This window comes from Saccopteryx leptura, chromosome 4 (assembly GCF_036850995.1).
Source record: "Saccopteryx leptura isolate mSacLep1 chromosome 4, mSacLep1_pri_phased_curated, whole genome shotgun sequence".
NCBI lineage: Eukaryota > Metazoa > Chordata > Mammalia > Chiroptera > Emballonuridae > Saccopteryx > Saccopteryx leptura.
Window position 1 is genome coordinate 120,565,842 of NC_089506.1, and position 24,166 is coordinate 120,590,007.

The 24,166-nt window shown below is 53.9% G+C and overlaps 2 protein-coding genes across 4 annotated transcripts in view; one reads left to right on the forward strand and one right to left on the reverse strand.

The window, feature by feature from the left end:
* ITGB4 (integrin subunit beta 4) overlaps positions 1-9,664 on the forward strand; it is a 33,312-nt gene extending 23,648 nt beyond the window's left edge. For 2 of the 3 annotated variants that reach the window (XM_066381230.1, XM_066381232.1), the window contains 14 exons: positions 856-1,060; positions 1,840-1,997; positions 2,351-2,531; positions 2,657-2,794; positions 4,217-4,399; positions 4,488-4,619; positions 5,759-5,989; positions 6,622-6,852; positions 7,578-7,727; positions 8,271-8,459; positions 8,531-8,686; positions 8,770-8,934; positions 9,020-9,130; positions 9,226-9,664. In XM_066381230.1, coding sequence (XP_066237327.1) covers positions 856-1,060; positions 1,840-1,997; positions 2,351-2,531; positions 2,657-2,794; positions 4,217-4,399; positions 4,488-4,619; positions 5,759-5,989; positions 6,622-6,852; positions 7,578-7,727; positions 8,271-8,459; positions 8,531-8,686; positions 8,770-8,934; positions 9,020-9,130; positions 9,226-9,365 — 2,370 coding nt within the window. In that variant the 3' untranslated portion in view covers positions 9,366-9,664. The remainder of the gene's footprint in view (positions 1-855; positions 1,061-1,839; positions 1,998-2,350; positions 2,532-2,656; positions 2,795-4,216; positions 4,400-4,487; positions 4,620-5,758; positions 5,990-6,621; positions 6,853-7,577; positions 7,728-8,270; positions 8,460-8,530; positions 8,687-8,769; positions 8,935-9,019; positions 9,131-9,225) is intronic. The other variant, XM_066381231.1, reaches the window with a different exon arrangement.
* Positions 9,665-9,810: 146 nt separating this feature from the next.
* On the reverse strand, positions 9,811-16,759 carry GALK1 (galactokinase 1). The gene is made up of 8 exons (XM_066381227.1): positions 16,542-16,759; positions 15,437-15,626; positions 14,885-15,004; positions 14,561-14,696; positions 14,257-14,438; positions 10,345-10,495; positions 10,094-10,256; positions 9,811-10,006 (listed from the first exon to the last, which is right to left on the reverse strand). The coding sequence occupies exons 1-8, from the start codon at positions 16,704-16,706 to the stop codon at positions 9,935-9,937; spliced, it is 1,179 nt and encodes a 392-aa protein (XP_066237324.1). The 5' UTR covers positions 16,707-16,759; the 3' UTR covers positions 9,811-9,934.
* Between the last annotated feature and the right edge of the window lie 7,407 nt (positions 16,760-24,166).

Sequence of the window (24,166 nt, forward strand, 5' to 3'; positions counted from 1 at the left end):
GCACATATGGGAGTTGATGCTTCCAGCTCCTCCTCCCATTCTTTCTCTGTTTCTCTCTCTCCCCCCCTCTCTCTCTCTCCTCTCTAAAAATGAATAAATAAAAATTAAAAAAAAAAAAAAGTAAAAAGCCAGAACTGATGGAAGCACTCCACCTAAGAGGCAGGACCTGGGGGCTAGCAGGGTCTTAGATTTCAAAGCTCCAGTGTGGGGGACCTAAAAATCTCAGCTCCTCCTGGCTCCACCACAACTCCCCGTGTGAACCTAGGCAAGTGTTTGTTTGTTTGTTTGTTTGTTTGTTTGTTTGTTTGTTTTTATACAGGGACAGAGATAGAGGCAGAGAGAGGGCTAGATAGGGACAGACAGACAGGAACAGAGAGAGATGAGAAGCATTAATCATCAGCTTTTTGTTTTGACACCTTAGTTGTTCATTGATTGCTTTCTCATATGTGCCTTGACCGCGGGCAAGCGAGTAACCCCTTGTTCGAGCCAGCGACCTTGGGTCCAAGCTGGTGAGCTTTGCTCAAGCCAGATGAGCCTGCGTTCAAGCTGGCGACCTCGGGGTCTTGAACCTGGGTCCTCCGCATCCCAGTCCGACGCTCTATCCACTGCGCCACCACCTGGTCGGGCTAGGCAAGTTTCTTCACTTCTGTGTGCCTCAGTTTCTCAGCTATAAGATGAGGACAATAATATCTCTATCTCACACTGCTGTGAGAATGCAATGAGCTAATATCTATACAGTGCTGCATGCTGCACAGGAGGTGCCATATCCATGTGGGACAGCCTGTGTGATGGTTGGCAGTACCCATGATGTTGGGCTGGAGAATGTGGCCTGATCTGACCTCTTCCCACTCCCAGGACTTTGTCCCCATGGAGGGCGAGCTACTGTTCCAGCCTGGGGAGACCTGGAAGGAGCTACAGGTGAAGCTCCTGGAGCTGCAGGAAGTGGATTCCCTCCTGCAAAGCCGCCAGATCCGCCGCTTCCACATCCAACTCAGCAACCCCAAGTGTGGGGCCCGCCTGGGCCAGCCCCACTCGGCCACTGTCATCATCGGGGACCGAGGTAGGCAGAGCCTGGGATCAGCTTAAGCAGGTGGGGAGGGAAGGTTGGGACTCTCTCAATGAAGGCTGCCTGTCTTGGCAAATGAAGATACAGGACATCACGTTCAATTTCCATTTCAGGTAAACAACAAGCACATTTGCAGTAGAACTATGACCCATGCAAAATTTGGGATATACTTACCCCTAAAAAAAAATGTTGCTTGACATTCCAATGTATCTAGGCATCCTGCATTTTATCTGACACACCTACTCTCAACTGGAGTGGCTGAGGTCACATGGCCACTGGCCTGCTGCGGGTGCCGTAAATCCCATCATGAGGCCTAAGCCCTTTGACTTCTGCCTTAGTTTCAGCTAAAAAGCAGGTGTTTCCAGTAGGGGAAAACAGTTCATATAGGTCCTTAGCCTCCAGTCTGTGAGCGCATTCCCAGAGGAGACTTGGAGGAGAAATGGGAGAGGAGGGAGCAAGGACGGAGTTGGGGAATAGAAGCAAATGTCTTCATGTGGAACGTTCCCTTGGCTGCCAAGGGAGAAGGAGGAGCAGATGATCCCCCTCCTCACCCTCATTCCTCCAAAGACCCTCTTGGGTCCTCCACCAAGCTTGGCAGGATGCCCCAGTGGGGGCATCAACTTGGGAGAGACTCCACAGGGCAGGTGTCTGCTGATTGCAGTTGGGGGTTTCACTGGGCCTCCTGCACCCCCTGGTGGTAAGAGTAGGTTCCTGCTCCCCTCAAAGAGGGGATGTCTGAGCTGGCTGCCCCGCCCTGACTTCACCCACTACAGATGACATGGACCAGAATTTCGTAGGCCAGACCAAATCACCACTCCCAACCTCCCACGGTGAACTGGGTGCCCCGCAGAACCCTAATGCCAAAGCCGCTGGGTCCCGGAAGATCCACTTCAACTGGCTGCCCCCTCCTGGCAAACCAACAGGATACAGGGTAAGTTGGGGGAGCAATGAGAATGGCAGATGGTGAGGCCTGGTAACCACTGGGGAGGTGGTTTACCAAGGCCAGAGGACCCTAAGAGAGAGGAAAGAGCATTCTCAGCTCCATGGGCCGAGCATGAGTGGACAGGGGGAATGCCCATCTGTGCCCAGGGAGCTTCCAGATGTTTGCCCTTCTTCCTGGAATGTGGCCCTCCCCCCGTTCAGGTCCCTCTCCCCCGTCACTCAACCTCTCAGAGCCTTGGAGTCTCATCTGTGCAAAGGGGACAATAGGGCAAGAGGTCAGTGGGGGGACAAGCAGCTCTGGTACTCACTGTTCCCCACTGACCAGCCCCTCCCTGGGAGCAGGTAAAGTACTGGGTTCAGGGTGACTCCGAGTCCGAAGCCCACCTGCTCGACAGCAAGGTGCCCTCAGTGGAGCTCACCAACCTGTACCCTTACTGTGACTATGAGATGAAGGTGTGCGCCTATGGAACGCAGGGCGAGGGCCCCTACAGCTCCCTGGTGTCCTGTCGAACCCATCAGGAAGGTGAGGTCTCACCAGGATCATCCATTGATGCCCTGATGCCTGTACCCCCAGTCCTGCCCTCCCACCTCCCAGAACTCCACCCTCTTTCTACCACTGACCCTCTTCCTGTAACCCTCACTCCCCAGTCCCCAGTGAGCCAGGGCGTCTGGCTTTCAACGTTGTCTCCTCCACTGTGACCCAGCTGAGCTGGGCTGAGCCAGCTGAGACCAATGGCGAGATCACGGCCTATGAGGTCTGCTATGGCCTGGTCAATGAGGACAACCGTAAGAACCTGGACCCTTCCTTCTGCCCCCAGGGATGACAGTCATGGAAGGGGAGGGGGCAAAGATGGGGAGTGAGGCCACATTGTCCTGCTTAGTGGATGGGCCCCTACTTCTGGTTGCCTGAGGCATCATTAGGCTTATGGTCAGGTTTAGGCCAGGTTGCATTTAAAGGCCAGGCCCAGCCTGATCAGGCGGTGGAGCAGTGGATAGAGCGTCTGATTGGGATGCGGAGGACCTAGGTTCGAGACCCTGAGGTCGCCAGCTTGAGCGTGGGCTCATCTGGTTTGAGCAAAGCTCACCAGCTTGGACCCAAGGTCACTGGCTTGAGCAAGGGATTACTCAGTCTGCTGTAGCCCCATGGTCAAGGCACATATGAGAAAGCAATCAATGAACAACCTAGGTGTCGCAACGCGCAATGAAAAACTAATGATTGATGCTTCTCATCTCTCTTCGTTTCTGTCTGTCTGTCCCTATCTATCCCTCTCTCTGACTCTCTGTCTCTGTAAATAAAAATAATAATAAAAAAGGCCAGACCCAGAAACTTTCAGGGCTAGAGGGGATGGCAGGCCTGAGATTGAGATTATACATGTACATCAGGATCACAGGTAGGGTGCCTTCCCACACAGGTACCAAAGTGGCTCATTTTTACACTGTTCTCTTAGAGCCAAAGTAGAGTTGCCAAATATAGCAAACAAAAACAGGATGTCCTGAATTTCACATAAACAATTATTTTTGTACATTTTATGTAGTATTTTAACTGGCAGACCTAGGCCAGAGCACCTGGCAGAACTTGTCTGGGAAGGGAGGGAAGTGTGGGCAACCCCTGCCGTTTGTCGAGATGAGAAAGTATTTGAGGGAAGTTGGTCCCACACTTTCCCCAGTCCAGGGACCTCCTCCTCATACTCTCACCTTTGCTTGGTCAGTCCCAGGGCAGGAGAACTCACCACCACCATATGACCTGTGGTCCTGAGGTGGGCCAGGCTCAGCACTCCCTGGGTGGCCACATGGCCACAGGTCAGCTGGGTGGACATTCACGTCTCCACCTTCACTTCTTCAACAGAACCTCTGGGGTTTGGTTGGGGACAGGGAGGTTAAGTGGTGAGAGCGCCCTCATCGCTGGAGTGAACCTCATGCAGAGGCACCTTGGACACAGGACCATTTATCAATTAGTAGAGGTGACTCTGGGACCAACTTGTCCTGACTGCCACTTAATTTAGTGATGAGCCCTTTGCAGAGTTGGTAACACTTCTCTAACACAGTCACACCCAGGTTCTCAGGGCTTGGCACACAGTTCAATAGCTGCTCACCATCTGCCTTCTTCCCTGAGCCTCTGGGTGCAGTTCAGGTCCTGCTATGTCAGAGACAGGGCTGGGACTGGGCCAGAACCTGAATGACCCCTCTAAAGCACTCTCCCTGGTCCAGGACCCATTGGGCCCATGAAGAAGGTGCTGGTGGACAGCCCCAAGAAGCGAATGCTTCTCATTGAAAACCTGCGGGAGTCCCAGCCATACCGTTACACAGTGAAGGCACGCAACGGGGCAGGCTGGGGGCCTGAGAGGGAAGCCATCATCAACCTGGCCACCCAGCCCAAGAGGCCCATGTCCAGTGAGTGGTGGGCAAGGAGGCTTGGAGAAGACACGGGGGGACAGGAGGCCAAGGCTGGGGTCTTGACTTACCCTTCCCTCCCCTGCAGTCCCCATCATCCCCGACATCCCCATTGTGGATGCCCAGAGTGGGGAAGACTATGAAAGCTTCCTTATGTACAGCGATGATATTCTACGCTCCCCAGCTGGCAGCCAGAGGCCCAGTGTCTCTGATGACACAGGTGAGTGGGCTGGGATCCCTGAGAAGAAGGTGGGGGCCCTGGGTAGAGGGTAGGGCTGTCACTGGTGTCCAGAGAGAACAAAGGGGCCATGAACCACTGTGCATGAAGGTCATAACCAGAAGTCCTCTCTCAGACCCAGATGAATATTTTCAGAGCCAATAGTTTGTCTGGCTCAGGGAGGACAAAGCCAACATGGCACACATGGAACCATGTACACATCTGTGCATGAGGACAGGGAGATGAACATGTGCTAGTGGGCTGATGCTCAGACTCATGCAAGTGTGCATGGACTCATCCCCATGGAACCACATGGAAACAGATTTGTGACTAAAAGTCTTCCCAGCTGTCATGCAGTCAGGACACTCAGGAGAGGGCTATGTGGGAGGATGTGGGCATGACCCAGGAGCAACCACTTGCCTTGTTCCTCCTCCTTCCTTGACTCCCTGCGCACAGTGGTACAAAGAGCCCTCCTTGGCTGGCACTCCTGGCTACATAATTTTAGCTCTGGCTCCATTGTAGGAATTCAGATAAATCACTTACCCTCTCTGTGCCTGTTTTGTGACCTGTAAAATGGGATGCCAATCACACAATGCCATGAGTGAAAATCCTCGAGGATTTTTATTTTCTTTCGTCCTTGTCTATGCCTCAGCCCCCAATGAGCATATATCTGCCCTAAAGGGACTGAGCTTGGGTTTACAAAACTTGCCCTTGAAAGTTTTGAGGGGCTGGTAAGACTCAGGCGCCCCAGCTCAGCTGCTACCAACACTACCTGTGAACATTCTGGCTCCTGTAACTGTTACTTGCAGGCTGGCAAGGGAGAGATCACTCTTCCCATTATACAAATAGGAAACTGAGGCTCAGAGCAGGGCGCCTTCACAGCTGCTGACAGCCAGGGCTACCTTGGTTTCCTGGCTCATCCATAGGCCTCTTCTGTGTGGAATAATGGTCTGCCTGTCCCCCAGCTCCCTGTGCCTGCAGTGCACCCCACCCCCCACCCCCACCTGGATCCCAAAGAGCCAGAGGACCGCTCACTTTGCGTCTCTTGGCTCCGCCGGCCTCCTCCCTGCCGGGTCCCGCCTGCAGCCTCCGGGGGCCCACTGCCCACTGGCGGTGCCAATGCACCCTTCGTTGTTCCCAAGGCGCCAACTGGAAGTTCGAGCCCTTGCTGGGGGAGGAGCTGGACCTGCGGCGCATCACGTGGCGGCTACCTCCGGAGCTCATCCCGCGCCTGTCGGCCACCAGCGGGAGCTCCTCCGACGCCACCGAGCCACCCCGCGGGCCCCCAGACGGCGGCGCCGAAAGGGGCGCAGGGGGAGCACCGGGGGAGGGTGGTGGCTTGGCCCATGGTGCTACGCCCGGGCGCCTCGGAGGTGACCGGCCCTGTCCGGTGTGCTCCAACCTCATACTCACCTAGACTAACTCATTTGCTGCCTCAGGACGCCACCCTGAGTTCGCTCTGGCCAGGCAGCCCATTTAAGGCCCTTGCTCCGCCAGGGCAGGAGCAATGGCGCGAAGGCAGACTCCAGCGCCAAAGGATCCCTAAAGCAGGCCCCCTGCCTGCTTTGGGATCTCCCCAAAGCAGGACTGCCCCCAGTGGCAGTGACCTCCATTATGATGCCTGCCCAGCTGGGTGCAAACAACTTCTGGTTTGTCATGCCCAGCAGGCAGGCCCTGTTACCCAAGTGGACCTCAGGGGATGACAAGGCAGGCACTTGGGCTTTCCCCAGAGCAAGGCTGCCTGTGGGGACACTGAGTCTCCAGCTGGGGTCAGCAGTATTCAGACTGTTCATAGTGGCATCCTGCCTGATCTCAGAATGAGGATTGCAGAAGCTTGTGTGGCCCCTTGGACTTCTCTAGGGACACTGGGCCTCTGTCCCTAATGGCCCAAGGGAAGCTGGTTTTATTTATGCCAAGGAAGGACTAGAGGGCTGGTAACCCTGGAATTCCCAGAGCCACCAAGTCTGGTGCTGGCCTGTCCAAGTGACCCTGTTCTCCCCTGCAGATCACCTGGTAAATGGAAGGATGGACTCTGCCTTCCCAGGCAGTGCCAATTCCCTGCACAGGATGACCGCAGCCAACACCGCCTATGGCACCCATCTGAGCCCACACCTGCCCCACCGAGTGCTGAGCACGTCCTCCACGCTCACGAGGGACTACCACTCGCTGACCTGCACAGAACACTCGGGCACACTGCCCAGGGACTACTCCACCCTCACCTCTCTCTCCTCCCACAGTGAGTGCCCGCCACCAACCCTGCCTCTCCTGCTGACCCTCTTTTCCAGCTCCTGGAGGTTTTGGGGCTGTTGGCCTGCTGTCACCCCTACCCATTCTCCAACACACACACTTCCTGCCCCCTCACTCTTGTTTTGTCCCACCCTAGGCCTCCCTCCCATCTGGGAAGACGGGAGGAGCAGGCTTCCGCTGTCCTGGGCCTTGGGGTCCTGGAGTCGGGCGCAGAGGAAGGGGTTCCCCCCCTTCAGGGACTCACCAGACTCTATAATACTGGCTGGGCAGCCAGCAGCGCCCTCTTGGGGCCCAGGTAGTACAGGGTGGTCATCCTGTGTCTCTGCAGCTGTCCTGCTCCATCTGTCATCCATGGTCCATTGCAGTCACTGCCCATGACCACCACCTTCCCCTCCATTCCATCCGGATCAGCGCTGACACCTAACAGCCTCTGCCTTCCCATGGGTGCTGGGCTGGGGCAGGAGGGGCCGAGCCTGCTGAGGGGCAGGGGCTGGCCAACTCATGATGCCTGCCCTCTCTTGGCACAGGAAGGGCCCACACCCACTCTGAGGATTTGCGGGAGGTACTAGGTGGTCTAGACAGGGTGTTACAGGGTGAGTGAGCCACCCAGCCAGCAGTCAGTGTAGATGTGACAGCTGAGGTAGGTCTGGGGATGAAGTAGGACTCCTGCTGACGGACCCCTGCCCCAGGCTGACTGTGGCCTCCTGTCTCCAGGTTCCCGTTTGGCTGCGGGTGTGCCCAACACACCTACCCGCCTGGTGTTCTCAGCCCTGGGGCCCACCTCTCTGAAAGTGAGCTGGCAAGAGCCACAGTGTGAGCAGGCACTGCAGGGCTACAGCGTGGAGTACCAGCTGCTGAATGGCGGTGAGAACCAGCAGGCTGCAGGGGTGTGGCCTGACCCCATGCTGTGATGCCCAGGGTCACTTGGCTATGGCAGAAACCCACCTAAGTCCCTTGAGCACTAAGGCCCTTCACCTGGCCTTCCTGAGAGGGTCTTACTCCTGTGCCCCACACCCTGCACTGCCTCCTCTTCTGAGTCTTCGTCCATCTCCCTGGGACTCTCCAGTTTATTCCCTATGCAAGGTTTTGCTTAATGAGGCCTCACTGGCACTTTTCTGGGCAGACACACTCACAGCAGCATGACCCGGGCCCATAAACAGCCAGAGCACAGGTGGGATTTAGGCCCCACTCATCCCTTGTCATATACAACCTCAACAACCACACCATACTAAGCTGACCCCAAACCACAGCTAGTTCTAGGTGGGTGATGACCAGGTCTTGGCAGCAGCCTAGGGAAGGATCACGCCAGGAGGACTCTAGCTGCTCTGTCTGCTCCTGCCCCCCCCCCCTCCAGGTGAGCTGCATCGGCTCCGCATCCTGAGCTGCTCTGTCTGCCCCCCCCTCCAGGTGAGCTGCATCGGCTCAGCATCCTGAACCCCAGCCAGACCTCCGTGGTGGTGGGAGACCTTCTGCCTAACCACTCCTACGTGTTCCGTGTACGGGCCCAAAGCCAGGAAGGCTGGGGTCCAGAGCGTGAGGGTGTCATCACCATCGAGTCTCAAGTGCACCCTCAGAGCCCACTGTGTCCCCTGCCAGGTAAGTTGCCACTCTCCACCGCCATGGCTGCCCCCAACCACGCACACACTAACCCCCTCTGCTGCCCCCAGGCTCTGCCTTCACTTTGAGCACACCCAGTGCCCCGGGCCCACTGGTGTTCACCGCCCTGAGTCCAGATTCACTGCAGCTGAGCTGGGAGCGGCCACGCAGGCCTGATGGGGATATCCTAGGCTACCTGGTGACCTGTGAGATGGCCCACGGAGGAGGTACTGCCCGCTCCAGGGTCAGGGCTGGCCAGGGGAAGGGTGGAGAGGTAACCACAGAGGCTAATGACATATTCCCTGCCCAGGGCCAGCCACCACATTCCTGGTGGATGGCGACAACCCTGAGAGCAGGCTGACAGTGCCGGGCCTCAGTGAGAATGTACCCTACAAGTTCAAGGTGCAGGCCAAGACCACCCAAGGCTTTGGGCCAGAACGTGAGGGTATCATCACTATTGAGTCCCAGGATGGAGGTAGGCTGCTTTGCCCCTTTGTCACCCCCACCCTTCTCTGGCCACACCCTCTTGCACCATCCCCTGAGTGGCTCATCTGCCTTAGGTCCTTTCCCACAGCTCGGTGGCCACCCCGGGCTCTACCAGCATCCACTGCCAAGAGAGTACAGCAGCATCACCACTGCCCACACCACCACCACCGAGCCCTTCCTGCTGGGTGAGAGGTCGGGTGGGGGCTCCTGGCTCTCCTGGGGGACCACAGAGCTAACAGAAGGCAGGAACACGGGCACTTCAACACCTCTCCCCCTGTAGATGGACTGGCCCTCGGGTCCCAGCGCCTGGAAGCAGGTGGCTCCCTCACCCGGCATGTGACCCAGGAGTTTGTGAGCCAGACAATGACCACCAGTGGGACCCTCAGCACCCAGATGGACCAACAGTTCTTCCAGACCTGAGCTCCCTACCTAACCAAGCTGTGTCCTAGAACCTGGGTCCCCACTATCCTCTCCTTCCCTTTGCTGCCTCAGCTATACCATTCTTGGACCCCTGGTTGCCCCACTGACCTGCATGCTGATCACAGGGCCAGTGCCTCTGGGGTAGGTGTCCTCTGGGAGGCATGAAGGGGGCAGAGGTTCCAGAAGGCCCTTCTGGCTGCCCTCACCCACCCTATCCAAGCGCATTTGTAACCAAAGAGCAGGGACCAGCATGACAAGGTCCCAGCTTTGTTCTGCACTTAATAAAAATATTGCTACCACTTGGCTCTGCCCTGTCTGTTCTTCCACAGCGTGCCCAGAGCAGGGGAGCGGTTCCAGCACCCACCTGTTTCTGATGGCCAAGTGCACATCCACCTCTAGAGACAGGCAGGTGTTGTGGTATGAGGCACTAGTAGAGACAGGCAGGTGTTGTAGTATGAGGCACTAGTTTATTGAGCACCCAGATACAGAGGGCAGGTGCCAGAGACAGAGCTTCCTGGCTTGCTGCTGGGCAGACCCGATGCCCACTGTGGCCACCCTAGGGGAGTGCCTCACAGGTGCAGCACCTTGGCACCATCGGCTGCCTGGGAGAGATAGAAGGTGGCAGTACCGCTGTACTGCGCCTGTGGGATAGATAGGTAGGGTCTGAGCTCAGCAGGACCCTGGGAACCTGCTTCAACCCCCCTCCCTGGGCTCTGGCACCCACACACCTGTATGTGCTGCATGGCTTGGGAAGCAGTGGAGGCCTCCACCAAAGTCACGGTGCAGCCACCAAAGCCACCGCCTGTCATGCGGCTGCCATAAACCCCGGGTGCAGATAGCGCAGCCTGCACCAGCTGGTCCAGCTCTGGGCAGCTCACCTCATAGTCATCCCTGCAGAGAGGAGACAGGAGGCACAGGTCTGAGACCATCCCCACTCTGCCCTGGGGCAGTCTGTGCCTGGGTGCCCAGGGGACCTCACCTGAGGGAGTAGTGACTCTCCACCATGAGGCGCCCAAAGGCTCTGTAGTCACCACGACTCAGGGCAGCTGCTGCCTGTGCAGTGCGCCTAATCTCCCCTACGACGTGCCGTGCCCGCCGAAAGCCCTCCTTGCTCACCAGCTCTCTGCCAGCTGGGGAGAAGAGGGGTCAGTAGACTTACCGCCCACCACCTCTGGCCCCTGCAGACATGGGGGATGGGGCACCACCGCTCCAGGGCAATAGGGGAGCCTCCAGTCAGAGACCTGGCTCTGACAAAGCTGCAGGCAGAGCCTTGGACTGGCGACTAAGCTTTCAGTGCCCCTTCCTCAACCTCACTAGGGGCGCCACAAGACCAGATGCAGTAACACACGCAGAGCTCCTAGCAAGGTGCCTGGCACTCAGTGGGTGCTCAATAACCAGCAGCTCAAGACCCAGACTCCTGGTGCTTCCAAGGTGAGGGAGACACAATGCTGCCTTTAAGAGGCCACAGTAGAGCAGAGGGGAGGAATCCCACTGTTTACGCTGGCACAATCATGGAGCCTCTGAGGGCTGGAGCTCCAGAGTTGGAGAAGGGAAGAGCCCAGGCCAAGGGCACCTTGTTATGGGTGCCAGGAGTCCAGCCCACAGCTGTTAAACAGAGACCAACGAGGGGCCTGATGAGGGGAAAAAGGGGGTGGGGAACAGATCAGAGACAAGAGTGGGAGAGAGGACAGTTGAGGACTCAAGAGGTGACTCTGAGGTTTCAAATAAGAGTGACAAGGACGAGGAAATACAGACATGGGGACATTAGGAGAAGCCTGTGGGGGAACGAGGATGACGGGTTCCAGTGTGGACCAGGGGAAGGCTCCAGGACCCCAGGTAGACATGGGGCCTGCAGCTGCGTGAGCAAGCTGCTGCAGGCTAAGATCTAAGTCTGGTGGAGCAGTGGGGGCTGGTGCTGTCTGCTGAGGACAAAGTCTGGGCAGAGCCAGCAGAGAAACAGGGCTGTGCAGGAGCAGATCCGCACTGAGGGGTACACAGTGCCAGCCACAGGCTTCTGTAGGGACACTGGGAGAGCTGAGATGCCAGGTGGCATGGGAGATGGGCAGGCAGATTCAGAAGATGAAGAGATAACTGGAGATGAGAATATGGGGGTGATAAGCATTAGGTACTCGTCCAAGAACATTGTCAGGAGAACCAAACTTAGGAGGGAAGAAAACTGGACATATTATGCAGCAGAAGGGGAAAAGCCAGGCAGAGGCCATAAAGGAGGGTGCTGTAAGAGAGTGGGTGGGGAAGGCTAGGGCAGAGCTCTAGAGAAGGCATAGGGGGTCCCTGCCCCTGAGGTAGAAGGGGTCCCCTCAGGAGTGGTACAGGACGGCTGAGCTGGAGGGCTGGGGCAGCAAAAATGTTCAAGTGTGAAAACCTTGGCCAATCCTATTAACCAGTGTCACACCAATAAATTTAATTAAAAACAAAAATCAAACAGGCCTGACCTGTGGTGGCGCAGTGGATAAAGCATCGACCTGGAAATGCTGAGGTCGCCGGTTCAAAACCCTGGGCTTGCCTGGTCAAGGCACTTATGGGAGTTGATGCTTCCAGCTCCTCCTCTCTCCTCTCTCTCCCTCTCTGTCTCTCTCTCTCCCCCTCTCTCTCCTCTCTAAAAATGAATAAATAAAAAAAATAAACTTTAAAAACAAAAATCAAACAAACAAACAAACAAAAAACCAACTTCGGCCAAGGTCACCTGCACAGAGCAGGCAGGGCCAGTCTGAATGTGACAGTTCACAAGGACAAGATAATCCCTAGGAACTGGCCAAAGTGTCCCTGAAATGGGCACACCCACACTGCTAGGGAGAGCACAATATCCAATACCAGCAATGTGGTCTGAGGTTAAGAATGTGGGCTCCCCTGACCGGGTGGTGGCGCAGTGGATAGAGCGTCGGACTGGGATGTGGAGAACCTGGGTTCGAGACCCCGAGGTCGCCAGCTTGAGCGTGGGCTCATCTGGTTTGAGCAAAGCTCACCAGCTTGAACCCAAGGTCGCTGGCTTGAGCAAGGGGTTACTCGGTCTGCTGCAGCCCCAGGGTCAAGGCACTTATGAGAAAGCAATCAATGAACAACTAAGGTGTTGCAATGAGCAACAAAAAACTAATGACTGATGCTTCTCATCTCTCTCCATTCCTGACTGTCTGTCCCTGTCTATCCCTCTCTCTCTGTAAAAAAAAAAAAAAAGGCCTGACCAGGCGGTGGTGCAGTGGATAGAGCGTTGGACTGGGATGCGGAAAGACCCAGGTTCGAGACCCTGAGGTCGCCAGCTTGAGCACAAAAACCTCACCAGCTTGGACCCAAGGTCGCTGGTTCTAGCAAGGGGTTCCTCAGTCTGCTGAAGGCCCACGGTCAAGGCACATATGAGAAAGCAATCAATGAACAACTAAGGTGTCGCCACGAAAAACTGATGATTGATGCTTCTCATCTCTCTTCATTCCTGTCTGTCTGTCCCTGTCTATACCTCTCTCTGACTCTGTCTCTGTTAAAAAATAAAAAAATAAAATAAAAAAGAATGTGGGCTCATAAAGCTAATGTGCCTGGGTTCAAGTCTCAGTACTGCCACTTACTGCATTTCCCATAAAAAAAAAAAAAAGAGAATAATAGTATCTGCTCTAGCATTCTCCCTCCCAGGAACACGGCCACACCTTTCCCTTCTCTGTTCCCCCTTTTATCCACTGGTGTGTATCTCCTAAACTCTAAGGGTCCTTATGAGACTGGCAACAAGGGGAGCAGTGGGTAGCAGCAGCAGCTCTTCAGGGGCTAACCCCCTCCCCCTGAACCTGTCTCCCTCTTTTCTCTGACTTCCCAGGGGAGCTAACCCTGCCTAGGCTCTCCTGTTGCTTCTGTTCTAGGCCCTTCCTTATTTCACCGTCTCCAGGTTTACTAAATTAACTCTCAAAAATGAAGGAGGAGGAGGAGGAGGAGGAGGAGGAGGAGGAAGAGGAGGAAGAGGAAGAAGAAAAAGCAGCAGCAGCAGCAGCCTGACCAGATGGTGGCGCAGTGGATAGAGCAACGGTCTGGGATGCTGAGGACCCAGGTTTGAACCCTGAGGTCACTGGCTTGAGCGTGGGCTCATCTGGCTTGAGCATGGGTTCATCAGCTTGAGCGTGGGATCATAGACATGACCTCATGGTCGCTGACTTGAGCCTAAGGTCACTGGCTTGAGCAAGGGGTCACTGGCTCAGCTGAAGCCCCCCAGGCAAGGCACACATGAGAAAGCAATCAATGAACAACTAAGTGATGCAACTACAACTGATGCTTCTCATCTCTCTCCCTTCCTGTCTGTCCCTGTCTGTCTCTGTCTCTCACTGAAAGAAAGTATCTGCTCTACAGAATTGTTAGAGAATTAAATGAGTTAATATATATATGACTTTCACACTTTTAAACAGACTACCTTCCTGGCCACGTGTATCTTCTCACTCTGTAATCCTACTCCTAGGAATCAAACCCTAAGGAGAAGAGAATGCAGAAAAGGACATAAATAAAATGTTCATGCCTGACTGTAGTGGCGCAGTGGATGAAGCGTCGACCTAGAACACTGAGCTTGCTAGTTTGAAACTCTGACTTCCCTGGTCAAGGCACATATGGGAGTTGATGTTTTCTGCTCCTCTCCCCTTCTCTCTCTCTCTCTTTCTCTCTCCTCTCTATAATGAATAAATAAAATCTTTTAAAAAAATGTTCATCACAGTATTAGTTGTTATTATCAAAAAGTACAATTTTCATATTAGGAAAAATAATAGGATCTCAAGCAGCCCCGCTGAGGTTGCAGCTCTGGGTTAATAGTGGTTAGGGGAGTGGCAGAGCAGCGCAGAGGTACTGGGGATAAGGCCCTGGCAGGCCCCGCAGAGTGCCCAGCTATCTCCAGGACCCAGCCAGCTCTCACCCTCCAGCTCCTCCAGCTGCACCTCCCGAAGGCTCTCCTTGCCCAGTGCCCGGGCCACTTCTTTGCACTGGCACCGGCGCAGGGGGTACTCACTGGAGCCCAGTGAGTGACGAACATTGGAGTTGGTGATGAGCACAGCCAGCTTGGGGTCGGACAGTGGCACCAAGCTTGTCTCCAGGGACCTGGGATGGAGTTGGAATGGGGAGATGACAAAGCCAAGGGTCTGCTTTCCATGGCCTGAAGTGGGCATGCTCCATCTAGAAGCTCCACCTTAAAGTGGGAGGATACAAGGGAAGCCCCAAACCTGCAGTCAATGAGCAGTGCATGGTCCTTCTGCGCCAGCAGAGTGATGAGTTGGTCCATGATGCCACAGGGCACACCTGCAAAGCTGTGTTCGGCCCGCTGACACACCTGGGCCCGGGCAGCTATTGCCCCCGAGTCTGTGGCACAGGGTGAGGTGGGGAGGCTGGGGCCCAGGAAGGGGCACAAGGGGTGGGTAGGAGCAGTTCCAATGATACTCCTGGGAGATTCCCCACCCCGCTCTGAAAGCCACAGCAGGGAAAGAAGCTCTGACCACAAAGAGACCTTAGAAAGGAAGGTGGATTGGGAGCTAGGTTCTAGGAGGTACCTGGGCATAGCTGCTGCAGGAAGGTGTAGGTGGCCACTTCCAGGGCTGCTGAGCTGGACAACCCACCCCCCAAGGGCACTGAGCTGACCACCACTGCACTGAAGCCGGGAAGGGAGACAGCTGCAAGGAAAACAATAGGTGATGGTAAGTTGGGGTATCTGGGGGGATGGGAACAGGAAAAGACATGTATTTTGATATGAAAGGAGGCAACTGCTTCCTGGGATATGTGTCAATTGTCAAAGACCACCAACCTGCTGGGCCAAGGGGCCCACCACCCTCCATCCTTCTACCCTAAGGCTCCTGGGACACAGCCTTCCTACTTCTCCCCATTCAGGGTTCTGGAGGCCAACAGGTGAAGGTTTAAATCCTGGCTCCTCCAATCATGTAATGGGCAACCCAGGGCAAGTTCTGGGCCCTCTCAGGGCATCAGTTTCTTCATCTGTACAATGGGATGCCTACCTTACAGTGGATTAGATGAGCTCATGGGTTTTATGGCTGAAAGGTGATGTTCTTGGTACCAGCCTAAACTTGACCCAGGCCCAGGCCCCATACCTGGGTAGTGCTGAATCACTCCCTTGACATAATTAGCCCACTGGGGGGTTCCAGGCTCCAGAGACCGCTGGGCTGTGGGCAAGGGAAACTGCAACCTTCTGGGCTCGTCAGCATCCTCAGAGGTGGTGAGGAGGGAGACAAGGCTGTCTGCCCGGGGGCTGCCCACCATCACAGTCACCAGCTCCAGAGCCTGGCAGGAAAGACAAAGCATATGCAAAGCTTCTGCCAGCTAATGACAGATGAGCCCCCCACCCAATACTAAAGTTCTGAGGAATGTGAGGCCTGGGACAGACAGGTAGGTGACCTTCAGGCTCAACAGGACAGGAATGGGAGTGTCTCAGGGAGGAGCCTGAGTGTTGAGCTAGCCTTGGGGGCTTAGGCCCTGCCCCCTGGGTTTTCAAGGGTGGGGCCAGTGCGGAGTGCAGACTTGGACTCTGCCCTGAGCCTGGATTGCCAGCTGTGGAGCTCAGGAGAGAGCTCAAAAGGCAAACGGAATCACCCCATCTGGTGCCTTCCCATTTGAGGTGGCCTCAGGTGTGCTGTACCCACTCGCTGGCCAAGCTGCATGGTGAGGTGGAAACAACCCCTGGCTGAAAGCTGGGAGAGCTGGGTGCTTGCTGGCTGTGTGACCTTGAGATCATTGGCCCCATCTGGGTCTGTTTCCCCGCCTGTAAACTGAACGGGCTGAGCCAGGAGGCTTAGGGCTAGTTCCTGCAGGGTCTGTAGGGCTTCACGGAAGTCAGAGTCCAATGCACCTCCTTCCATGTGCAACACTGGGGCCCCACATTTTGAGGTGGATCCCAGGTTGCTAGCTAGTAGCATGGATTAGCAGTCCACAGAGGGCGGACTGGAGCGAAAAGGCGTTGGCACACAGCCTCCCAGCCTACTTCCTCTCGGATTCCTGCTTTCTCCCTTCCTACGTGAGAAATGCACAGGCCCAGGGTCTCTCCCACGTGCTCTTCTCCCAAACTCGGCTGAAGTTTGGCGCGGCCCAACCAACAGTCTACGCGGAGACAAGACGCCTCCCCGCGCTCCTCAGGCTTGCCCTTCTGGCGGGGTGGCCGGCGCCCCAGGAGAGGCTCGGGGTCCCCTCCTAACCCCTCACCATGGGCAGCACCAGGCCCTGGTTGTAGTCCGTGTGCTCCCCGATGAGATTGACGCGGCCTGGCGCCGACACCGCCAGCTCGGGCTCAGCACCAAACTCCTCCCGGAAAGCCCTCCGGGCCTCGGCCAGCAGCTCCCCGACCTGGGGTTGTCCCGAGGCAGCCATAATGCTCAACCTCCAGCTCAGCCGGCGTAGCCCGGCCCGCACGGATGCTCGGGGCGGGGCCGCAGCGGGAGGCGTGCATTCCTGCCTTCACCGCCCCGCCCAGGCGCCGACGCTCTCCCCGCTCCCGGCCCCGCCCCGCCCCACCCGCCGCGAGTCCTTGTAGTCCTGCGGGGGGCGAGCGTGAGGAGCGACCGACATCGAAAGGGACTGCTGGGTGCCCACTGGAGTGGGTAGGGCCCTGAGTGGTATTGGCCGGACTGGAGAGATTTTTTTTTTTAAAGATATTTATTTATTTATTTATTTATTTTAGAGAAGAGCATTGTTTGTTTGTTTGTTTAGAGGAGGAGGAGCAGAAAGCATTAACTCCCATTGTGCCTTGACTGGGCAAGCCTAGGGTTTTGAAGAGGCGACCTCAGCGTTCCAGGTCTACGCTTTATCCTCTGCACCACCACCAGCCCAGGCCGGGAGAGCTGAGCTGCCCTTCTCTGGCTCTGTGCCCACAATTCACAGCCAGAGCGATCCAGCTGTCATCCAGCCGACCTGGGTGTCCCAACGGGAATCTTCTAGGTCAGGGGTCCCCAAACTTTTTACACAGGGGGCCAGTTCACTGTCCCTCAGACCATTGGAGGGCCGGACTATAAAAATAAACTATGAACAAATCCCTATGCACACTGTACATATCTTATTTTAAAGTAAAAAACAAAACGGGAACAAATACAATATTTAAAATAAAGAACAAGTAAATTTAAATCAACAAACTGACCAGTATTTCAATGGGAACTATGCTCCTCTCACTGACCACCAATGAAAGAGATGCCCCTTGGCCCTGGCCGGTTGACTCAGTGATAGAGCATCGGCCTGGTTTGTGGAAGTCCCCGGTTCGATTCCCGGCCAGGGCACACAGGAGAAGCGCCCATCTGCTTCTCCACCCCTCCCCCTCTCCTTCCTCTCTGTCTCTCTCTTCCCCTCCCGCAGCCGAGGATCCATTGGAGCAAAGTTGGCCCGGGCGCTGAGGATGGCTCTGTGGCCTCTGCCTCAGGCGCTAGAATGGCTCTGGTCGCCACAGAGCGACGCCCCAGATGGGCAGAGCATCGCCCCCTAGTGGGCATGCCGGGTGGATCCGGGTCGGGCACATGTGGGGGTCTGTCTGACTGCATCCCCGTTTCCAGCTTCAGAAAAATGCAGAAAAGGAAAAAAAAGAAAAAAGAAAAAAAGAGGTGCCCCTTCAGGAAGTGCAGCAAGGGCCAGATAAATGGCCTCAGGGGGCCGCATGCGGCCCGCGGGCCATAGTTTGGGGACCCCTGTTCTAGGTCTTAGAGTCCTGCAACTGTGAGAAGTCACCAATCCCTGTTCTTGGGTGTCTAAGAGGGCGGACTGGCACTCAGTGTAAATAGCAATAGAACAAGTTTGGTGGTGACCAGGAAATCGCTTTCTGCAGGCTCCTTTCCTCCGGTGGACACACTATCACAGCTCCTAGTTATGGAAGGCAGGAGGAGGGTGGCAATGGACTGCAGTTAGCCCAGCCCCTCTCGGAAGTACCTACCACAGCTGCTAAGGTAGGTTAGACAGTTGACCCGAGGGGATGCTGAAGGCTGAGGGAAATGAAGGGAGAGGCGGAAGTGGAGATAGAAAGGGATAGGTTTGGTACTGAGTTCTCTGTGGTGAGGTTCTAAGACTGACTGTAGTGATGGTTTCACGTATCTGTGAAGACACTAAAACCATTGATTGTACACTTTAAGAGGGTGAACTGTATGGTATGTGTCTTCTATCTTGGGGCTGGTTGAAATGGATTTCAATTCACGAGGCACCACTCTGTTGAGGCAATGGTGAGCAAAGCAACTCTTCCTCCAGGAATTCTATACCTCAGCTTTGAGGTCCAAAAGGCCTGAGCCCAAATCTGTTCCCTTGCTATTGTGTGATCTCAGGCAGATGACTCGGCCTCTCTGAACCTTGGTTTGTCATCTGTAAAATGAGGCTAGCGATTCCTCTCTAACAGATTGTTATAAAAGAAACTAATGAGATCATCTTTATTGAGGGCCCAGCTGAGTACCTAGCACTTAGTAAATGCAGAATAAATATTTGCTATTATCATCAGTCATCCATTAATTGAATAGACATTGGTGGACTCTCCTGTATGCAACTGGCGAGACAGATAAAAGCCTCAGGCAGGCCCTGGCCGGTTGGCTCAGCGGTAGAGCGTCGGCCTGGCGTGCGGGGTACCCGGGTTCGATTCCCGGCCAGGGCACATAGGAGAAGCGCCCATTTGCTTCTCCACCCCCACCACCTCCTTCCTCTCTGCCTCTCTCTTCCCCTCCTGCAGCCAAGGCTCCATTGGAGCAAAGATGGCCTGGGCGCTGGGGATGGCTCCTTGGCCTCTGCCCCAGGCGCTAGAGTGGCTCTGGTCGCGGAGGGGCAGAGCATCGCCCCTGGTGGGCGTGCCGGGTGGATCCCGGTCAGGCGGATCCCGGTCGGGCGCATGCGGGAGTCTGTCTGACTGTCTCTCCCCATTTCCAGCTTCAGAAAAATACAAAAAAAAAAAAAAAGCCTCCGGCAGCCTGACCAGGCAGTGGCACAGTGGATAGAGCATCAGACTGGGATGCGGAAGACCCAGGTTCAAGACTCCAAGATTGCCAGCTTGAGCGCGGGCTCATCTGGTTTGAGCAAAACTCACCAGCTTGGACCCAAGGTCGCTGGCTCAAGCAAGGGGTTACTTGGTCTGCTGTAGCCCCACGGTCAAGGCACATATGAGAAGCAATCAATGAACAACTAAGGTGTTGCCACGAAAAACTGATGATTGATGCTTCTCATCTCTCTCCGTACCTGTCTGTCTGTCCCTATCTATCCCTCTCTCTGACTCTCTCTCTGTCTCTGTAAAAAAAAAAGAAAAAAAAAAGCCTCAGGCAGGTCCTGGCTGGTTGGCTCAGTGGTAGAGCGTCGGCCTGGTGTGCGGGAGTTTCGGGTTCAATTCCCGGCCAGGGCACACAGGAGAAGCACCCATCTGCTTCTCCACCCTTCCCCCTCTCCTTCCTCTCTGTCTCTCTCTTCCCCTCCCGCAGCCGAGTCTCCATTGGAGCAAAAATGGCCGGGGCGCTGAGGATGGCTCTGTGGCCTCTGCCTCAGGTGCTAGAATGGCTCTGGATGCAGCAGAGCGACGCCCCCTGGTGGGTATGCCGGGTGGATCCCGGTCGGGCGCATGCGGGAGTCTGTCTGACTGCCTCCCCTGTTTCCAACTTCAGAAAAATACAAAAAAAAAAAAAGCCTCAGGCAGGCTAGCCCTCTGGTTAAGAGGTAGACACAATCTGGCCACTGAGACAAATGCTGGCACAGAGGAAAGAGCTTTTGAGTAAGAAGAGAGAGGTGGACTTTTGACTGCTGTGAAGCCCACACACTTCACTTGTTTTGTTTTTTAATTTCCATTGTTTCATTTTGATTGCATACACATCCATTTGACCCATCTTTGTCCTTTGTATTGTTTCAGTTGTTCTTGGAAAAGCTGGATTTGATCTAACAGGGCAATGCTTTCGTTTGCTCAAATGGACTCTGAAACATTGATTTTATTTGGGAGATGTGTTTACACTCAGTTTTTGGATATTTTGTTGTTCTTGTCATTTGTTTTTGTCTTTTGTGGGGGAGGTTGCAGCAAAGAAAGTAGAGGTTTGTGTGGTGGCGCAGTGGATAAAACCAGTTCAAAACCCTGGACTTGCCCAGTCAAGGAAAATACCAGAGTTGATGCTTCCTGCTCCTCCCCCCTTCTCCCTCTCAGCATCTCTCTCTCTCTCTCTCTCTCCTCTCTTTGTCTCCTCTCTCTCTAAAAATGAATAAATAAAAACCTTTTTTAAAAAAAGGCTGGTTCAGCCTGACCTGCGGTGGAGCAGTGGGTAAAAGCATTGACCTGGAATGCTGAGGTCGCTGGTTCGAAACCCCGGGCTTCCCTGGTCAAGGCACATATGGGAGTTGATGCTTTCTGCTCCTCCCCCCCTTCTCTCTCTGTCTCTCTTTCTGTGTCTCCTCTCTCTAAAATAAATAAATAAAATCTAAAATAAATAAATAAATAAATAAAAGTTCTTCTCAATGAAAATGTGTCCCTTGTTTAAAAAAAAAATTTAAAAAAAAAAAAAAAAGGCTGGTTCATTTTCAGGAAATGGCCTTATGACCGGAGATGGGGGGAGGGGGCTAATGCTCCAAGACCTCGTTCTATACTCAGTTCTTTTATCTCGTCTAGCATGTTACATGAAATTTGCTGAGAAATCTGCCTTAACTTTTGACACTCCCTCCCACTTCCTGGCTAAATGTCACAGGATTGGGGGAGGGGGGAGCTGGCACTTTAATTGAGACACTGCACTCCAGGCAAGGTCTGTCTTCTGTTTAGCTGGTCAAAAAACTCACTTGGCCTGACCTGTGGTGGCGCAGTGGATAGGGCGTCGACCTGGAAACACTGAGGTTGCCGGTTCGAGACCCTGGCTTGCCTGGTCAGGGCACATATGGGAGTTGATGCTTCCTGCTCCTCCCCCTTCTCTCTCTCTCTCTCTCTATCTCTCTCCTCCCCTCTCTAAAATGAATAAATAAATAAATAAATAAATAAAAAACCAAAACTCACTTGTATCAGCACTGTCAGAGGCAGCTGTCACACAAGACTGAGGCATTGTGACAGAATTCCCAGTAATATCCTCCATAGGACCATACTCTCCTGTGGTGGAAATACCACCCATGCCAGCTGGGTGCCTGGGAGTATAGGCAGGCCTAGAGGCAACTTTGTCCAGGCCATAGCAAGACCCAGCCTACCACTGAGGATGGCACTTCAAAGACAGCCCTTCCATTGTCTCTGTCTGTCTCTGCACCTAATTCTTAGCCCTTGGGCTCTCTGTCCTAGACTCAGTCTTTCTTCATACAGTGAAGTCTGCACACTCCTTGCAGCTCTGACTTCTCTGTTGCAATCACAGCCTGGTTCCTTGATGGACCTTGGGACCATATCTCCCAAGAAATATCTATCCACATGGTCTCTCAAAGTGTTTGTTCTCAGCCTGGCCTGTGGTGGCGCAGTGGATAAAGCATCGACCTGGAACGCTGAGATTGCTGGTTTGAAACCCCAGACTGCCTGGTCAAGGTGCATATGGGAGTTGATGCTTCCTGCTCCTCCCTCCCTTCTCTCTCTGTCCCTCTAAAAATGAATAAATTAAATCTGAAAAAATTAAAAAAAAAAGTGTTTGTTCTCAGCAGATGGCCCACCCTCTGCCCATTCTGGGAGGTTCATTTTGTAACTGTTCCCAGAGCTTTAACCTATCCCCTGACTTGGCTCCCCTTTGCCTTTCTGTAATATTGATAACAGCTTCTTCATTGACAATTCTTATTAGTGCCTGGTAGCAGCCCTGCTCTCAGCGCTGGTACACAGCCTGTAGGACAGTGATGGTTGTTTACTATGGAATCTGTTTTGATTGGTCAGTGCTCTTGACTTCTGTTGTCAAATATTTTATTTACTTTTTTTTTTTACAGGGACAGAGAGAGAGTCAGATAGAGGGATAGATAGGGACAGACAGACAGGAACGGAGAGAGATAAGAAGCATCAATCATCAGTTTTTCGTTGCGACACTGTAGTTGTTCATTGATTGCTTTCTCATATGTGCCCCTTGCTCGAGCCAGTGACCTTGAGTCCATGCTAGTGAGCTTTTTGCCTAAGCCAAATGAGCCCGCACTCAAGCTGGCAACCCCAGGGTCTCGAACCTGGGTCCTTCCGCATCCCAGTCAGATGCTCTATCCACTGCGCCACCGCCTGGTCAGGCTTTTTTTTTTTTTTTTTTTTTTTTGAGACAGAAAGAGAGTCAGAGAGAGGGATAGATAGGGACAGACAGCCAGGAACAGAGAGAGATGAGAAGCATCAATCATTAGTTTTTTGTTGCGACACCTTAGTTGTTCATTGATTGCTTTCTCATATGTGCCTTGACCGTGGGCCTTCAGCAGACCGAGTAACCCCTTGCTCAAGCCAGCGACCTTGGGTCCAAGCTGATGAGCTTTTGCACAAACCAGATGAGCCCGCACTCAAGCTGGCCACCTCGGGGTCTCAAACCTGAGTCCTCCGCACTCCAGTCCGACGCTCTATCCACTGCGCCACCTCCTGGTCAGGCAATCATCAGTTTTTTGTTACGACACTTTAGTTGTTCATTGATTGCTTTCTCATATGTGCCTTGACAGGAGGGGGGGCTACAGCAGACTGAGTAACCCCTTGCTCGAGCCAGCGACCTTGGGTCCAAGCTGGAGAGCTTTTGCTCAAACAAGTTGAGCCTGTGCTCAAGCTGGCGACCTCGTGGTCTCGAACCTGGGTCCTTCTGCATCCCAGTCCGATGCTCTATCAACTGTGCCAATGCCTGGTCAAGCTACTTATTTATTTTAATGATAATGTCCATTATCATTTTTAAATTTTTTATTTAGAGAAAGAGAGAGAAAAACATTGATTTTTATTGTGCCATTTATTTATGCACTCATTGGTTGACTCTGACCAGGGACCAAAACTTCAACCCCGGCATATGGGCACATTGCTCCAACCAACTGAACTACCCAGCCAGGGCCTGTGGTCCAATATTTTATTTTATTTTATTTAAAGATTTTATTTATTCATTTTAGAGAGAAAGAGAGAGAGAAGGGGGAGCAACAGGAAGCATCAATTCCCATATGTGCCTTGATCAGGCAAGCCCAGGGTTTCGAACCAGCAACCCCAGCATTCCAGGTTGACACCTTATCCACTGCACCACCACAGGCCAGGCATATATTTTAAAAATCACCAGAATTTTCAGATTACTTCATTAAATCCTTAGAAGTCTATTGGGTAGGTACTGTTTTATTCCCATTTTAGATGTGTCAAAGAACTCATCCAAGTGGAACAGCAAGGCCTTGAACTTGGATCTGTCTGCCTGAGCCATTCTGTCAGCCACTACCCTGTCCTCATGAGCACCATGACCTGCTGCAGCCTCTGCTTACTAAAGTGTTAAGATCTTATTAAGCCTGACCAGGCAGTGGCTCAGTGTACAGAGCGTCGGACTGGGATGCAGAGGACCCAGGTTTGAGAACCTGAGGTCGCCAGCTTGAGTGCAGGCTCATCTGGCTTGAGCAAAAAAGCTCACCAGCTTGGACCCAAGGTTGCTGGCTCGAGCAAGGGATTACTCGGTCTGCTGAAGGCCCGCGGTCAAGGCACATATGAGAGAGCAATCAAGGAAGAACTAAGGTGTCGCAATGAAAACTGATGATTGATCCTTCTCTTCTCTCTTTGTTCCTATCTGTCTATCCCTATTTATCCCTCTCTCTGACTCTCTTTCTGTCCCTGTAAAAATAAATAAATAAATACATTCTTTTTTTTTTTTTTTTTGTATTTTTCTGAAGCTGGAAACCAGGAGAGACAGTCAGACAGACTCCCGCATGCGCCCGACCGGGATCAACCCGGCACGCCCACCAGGGGGCGATGCTCTGCCCCT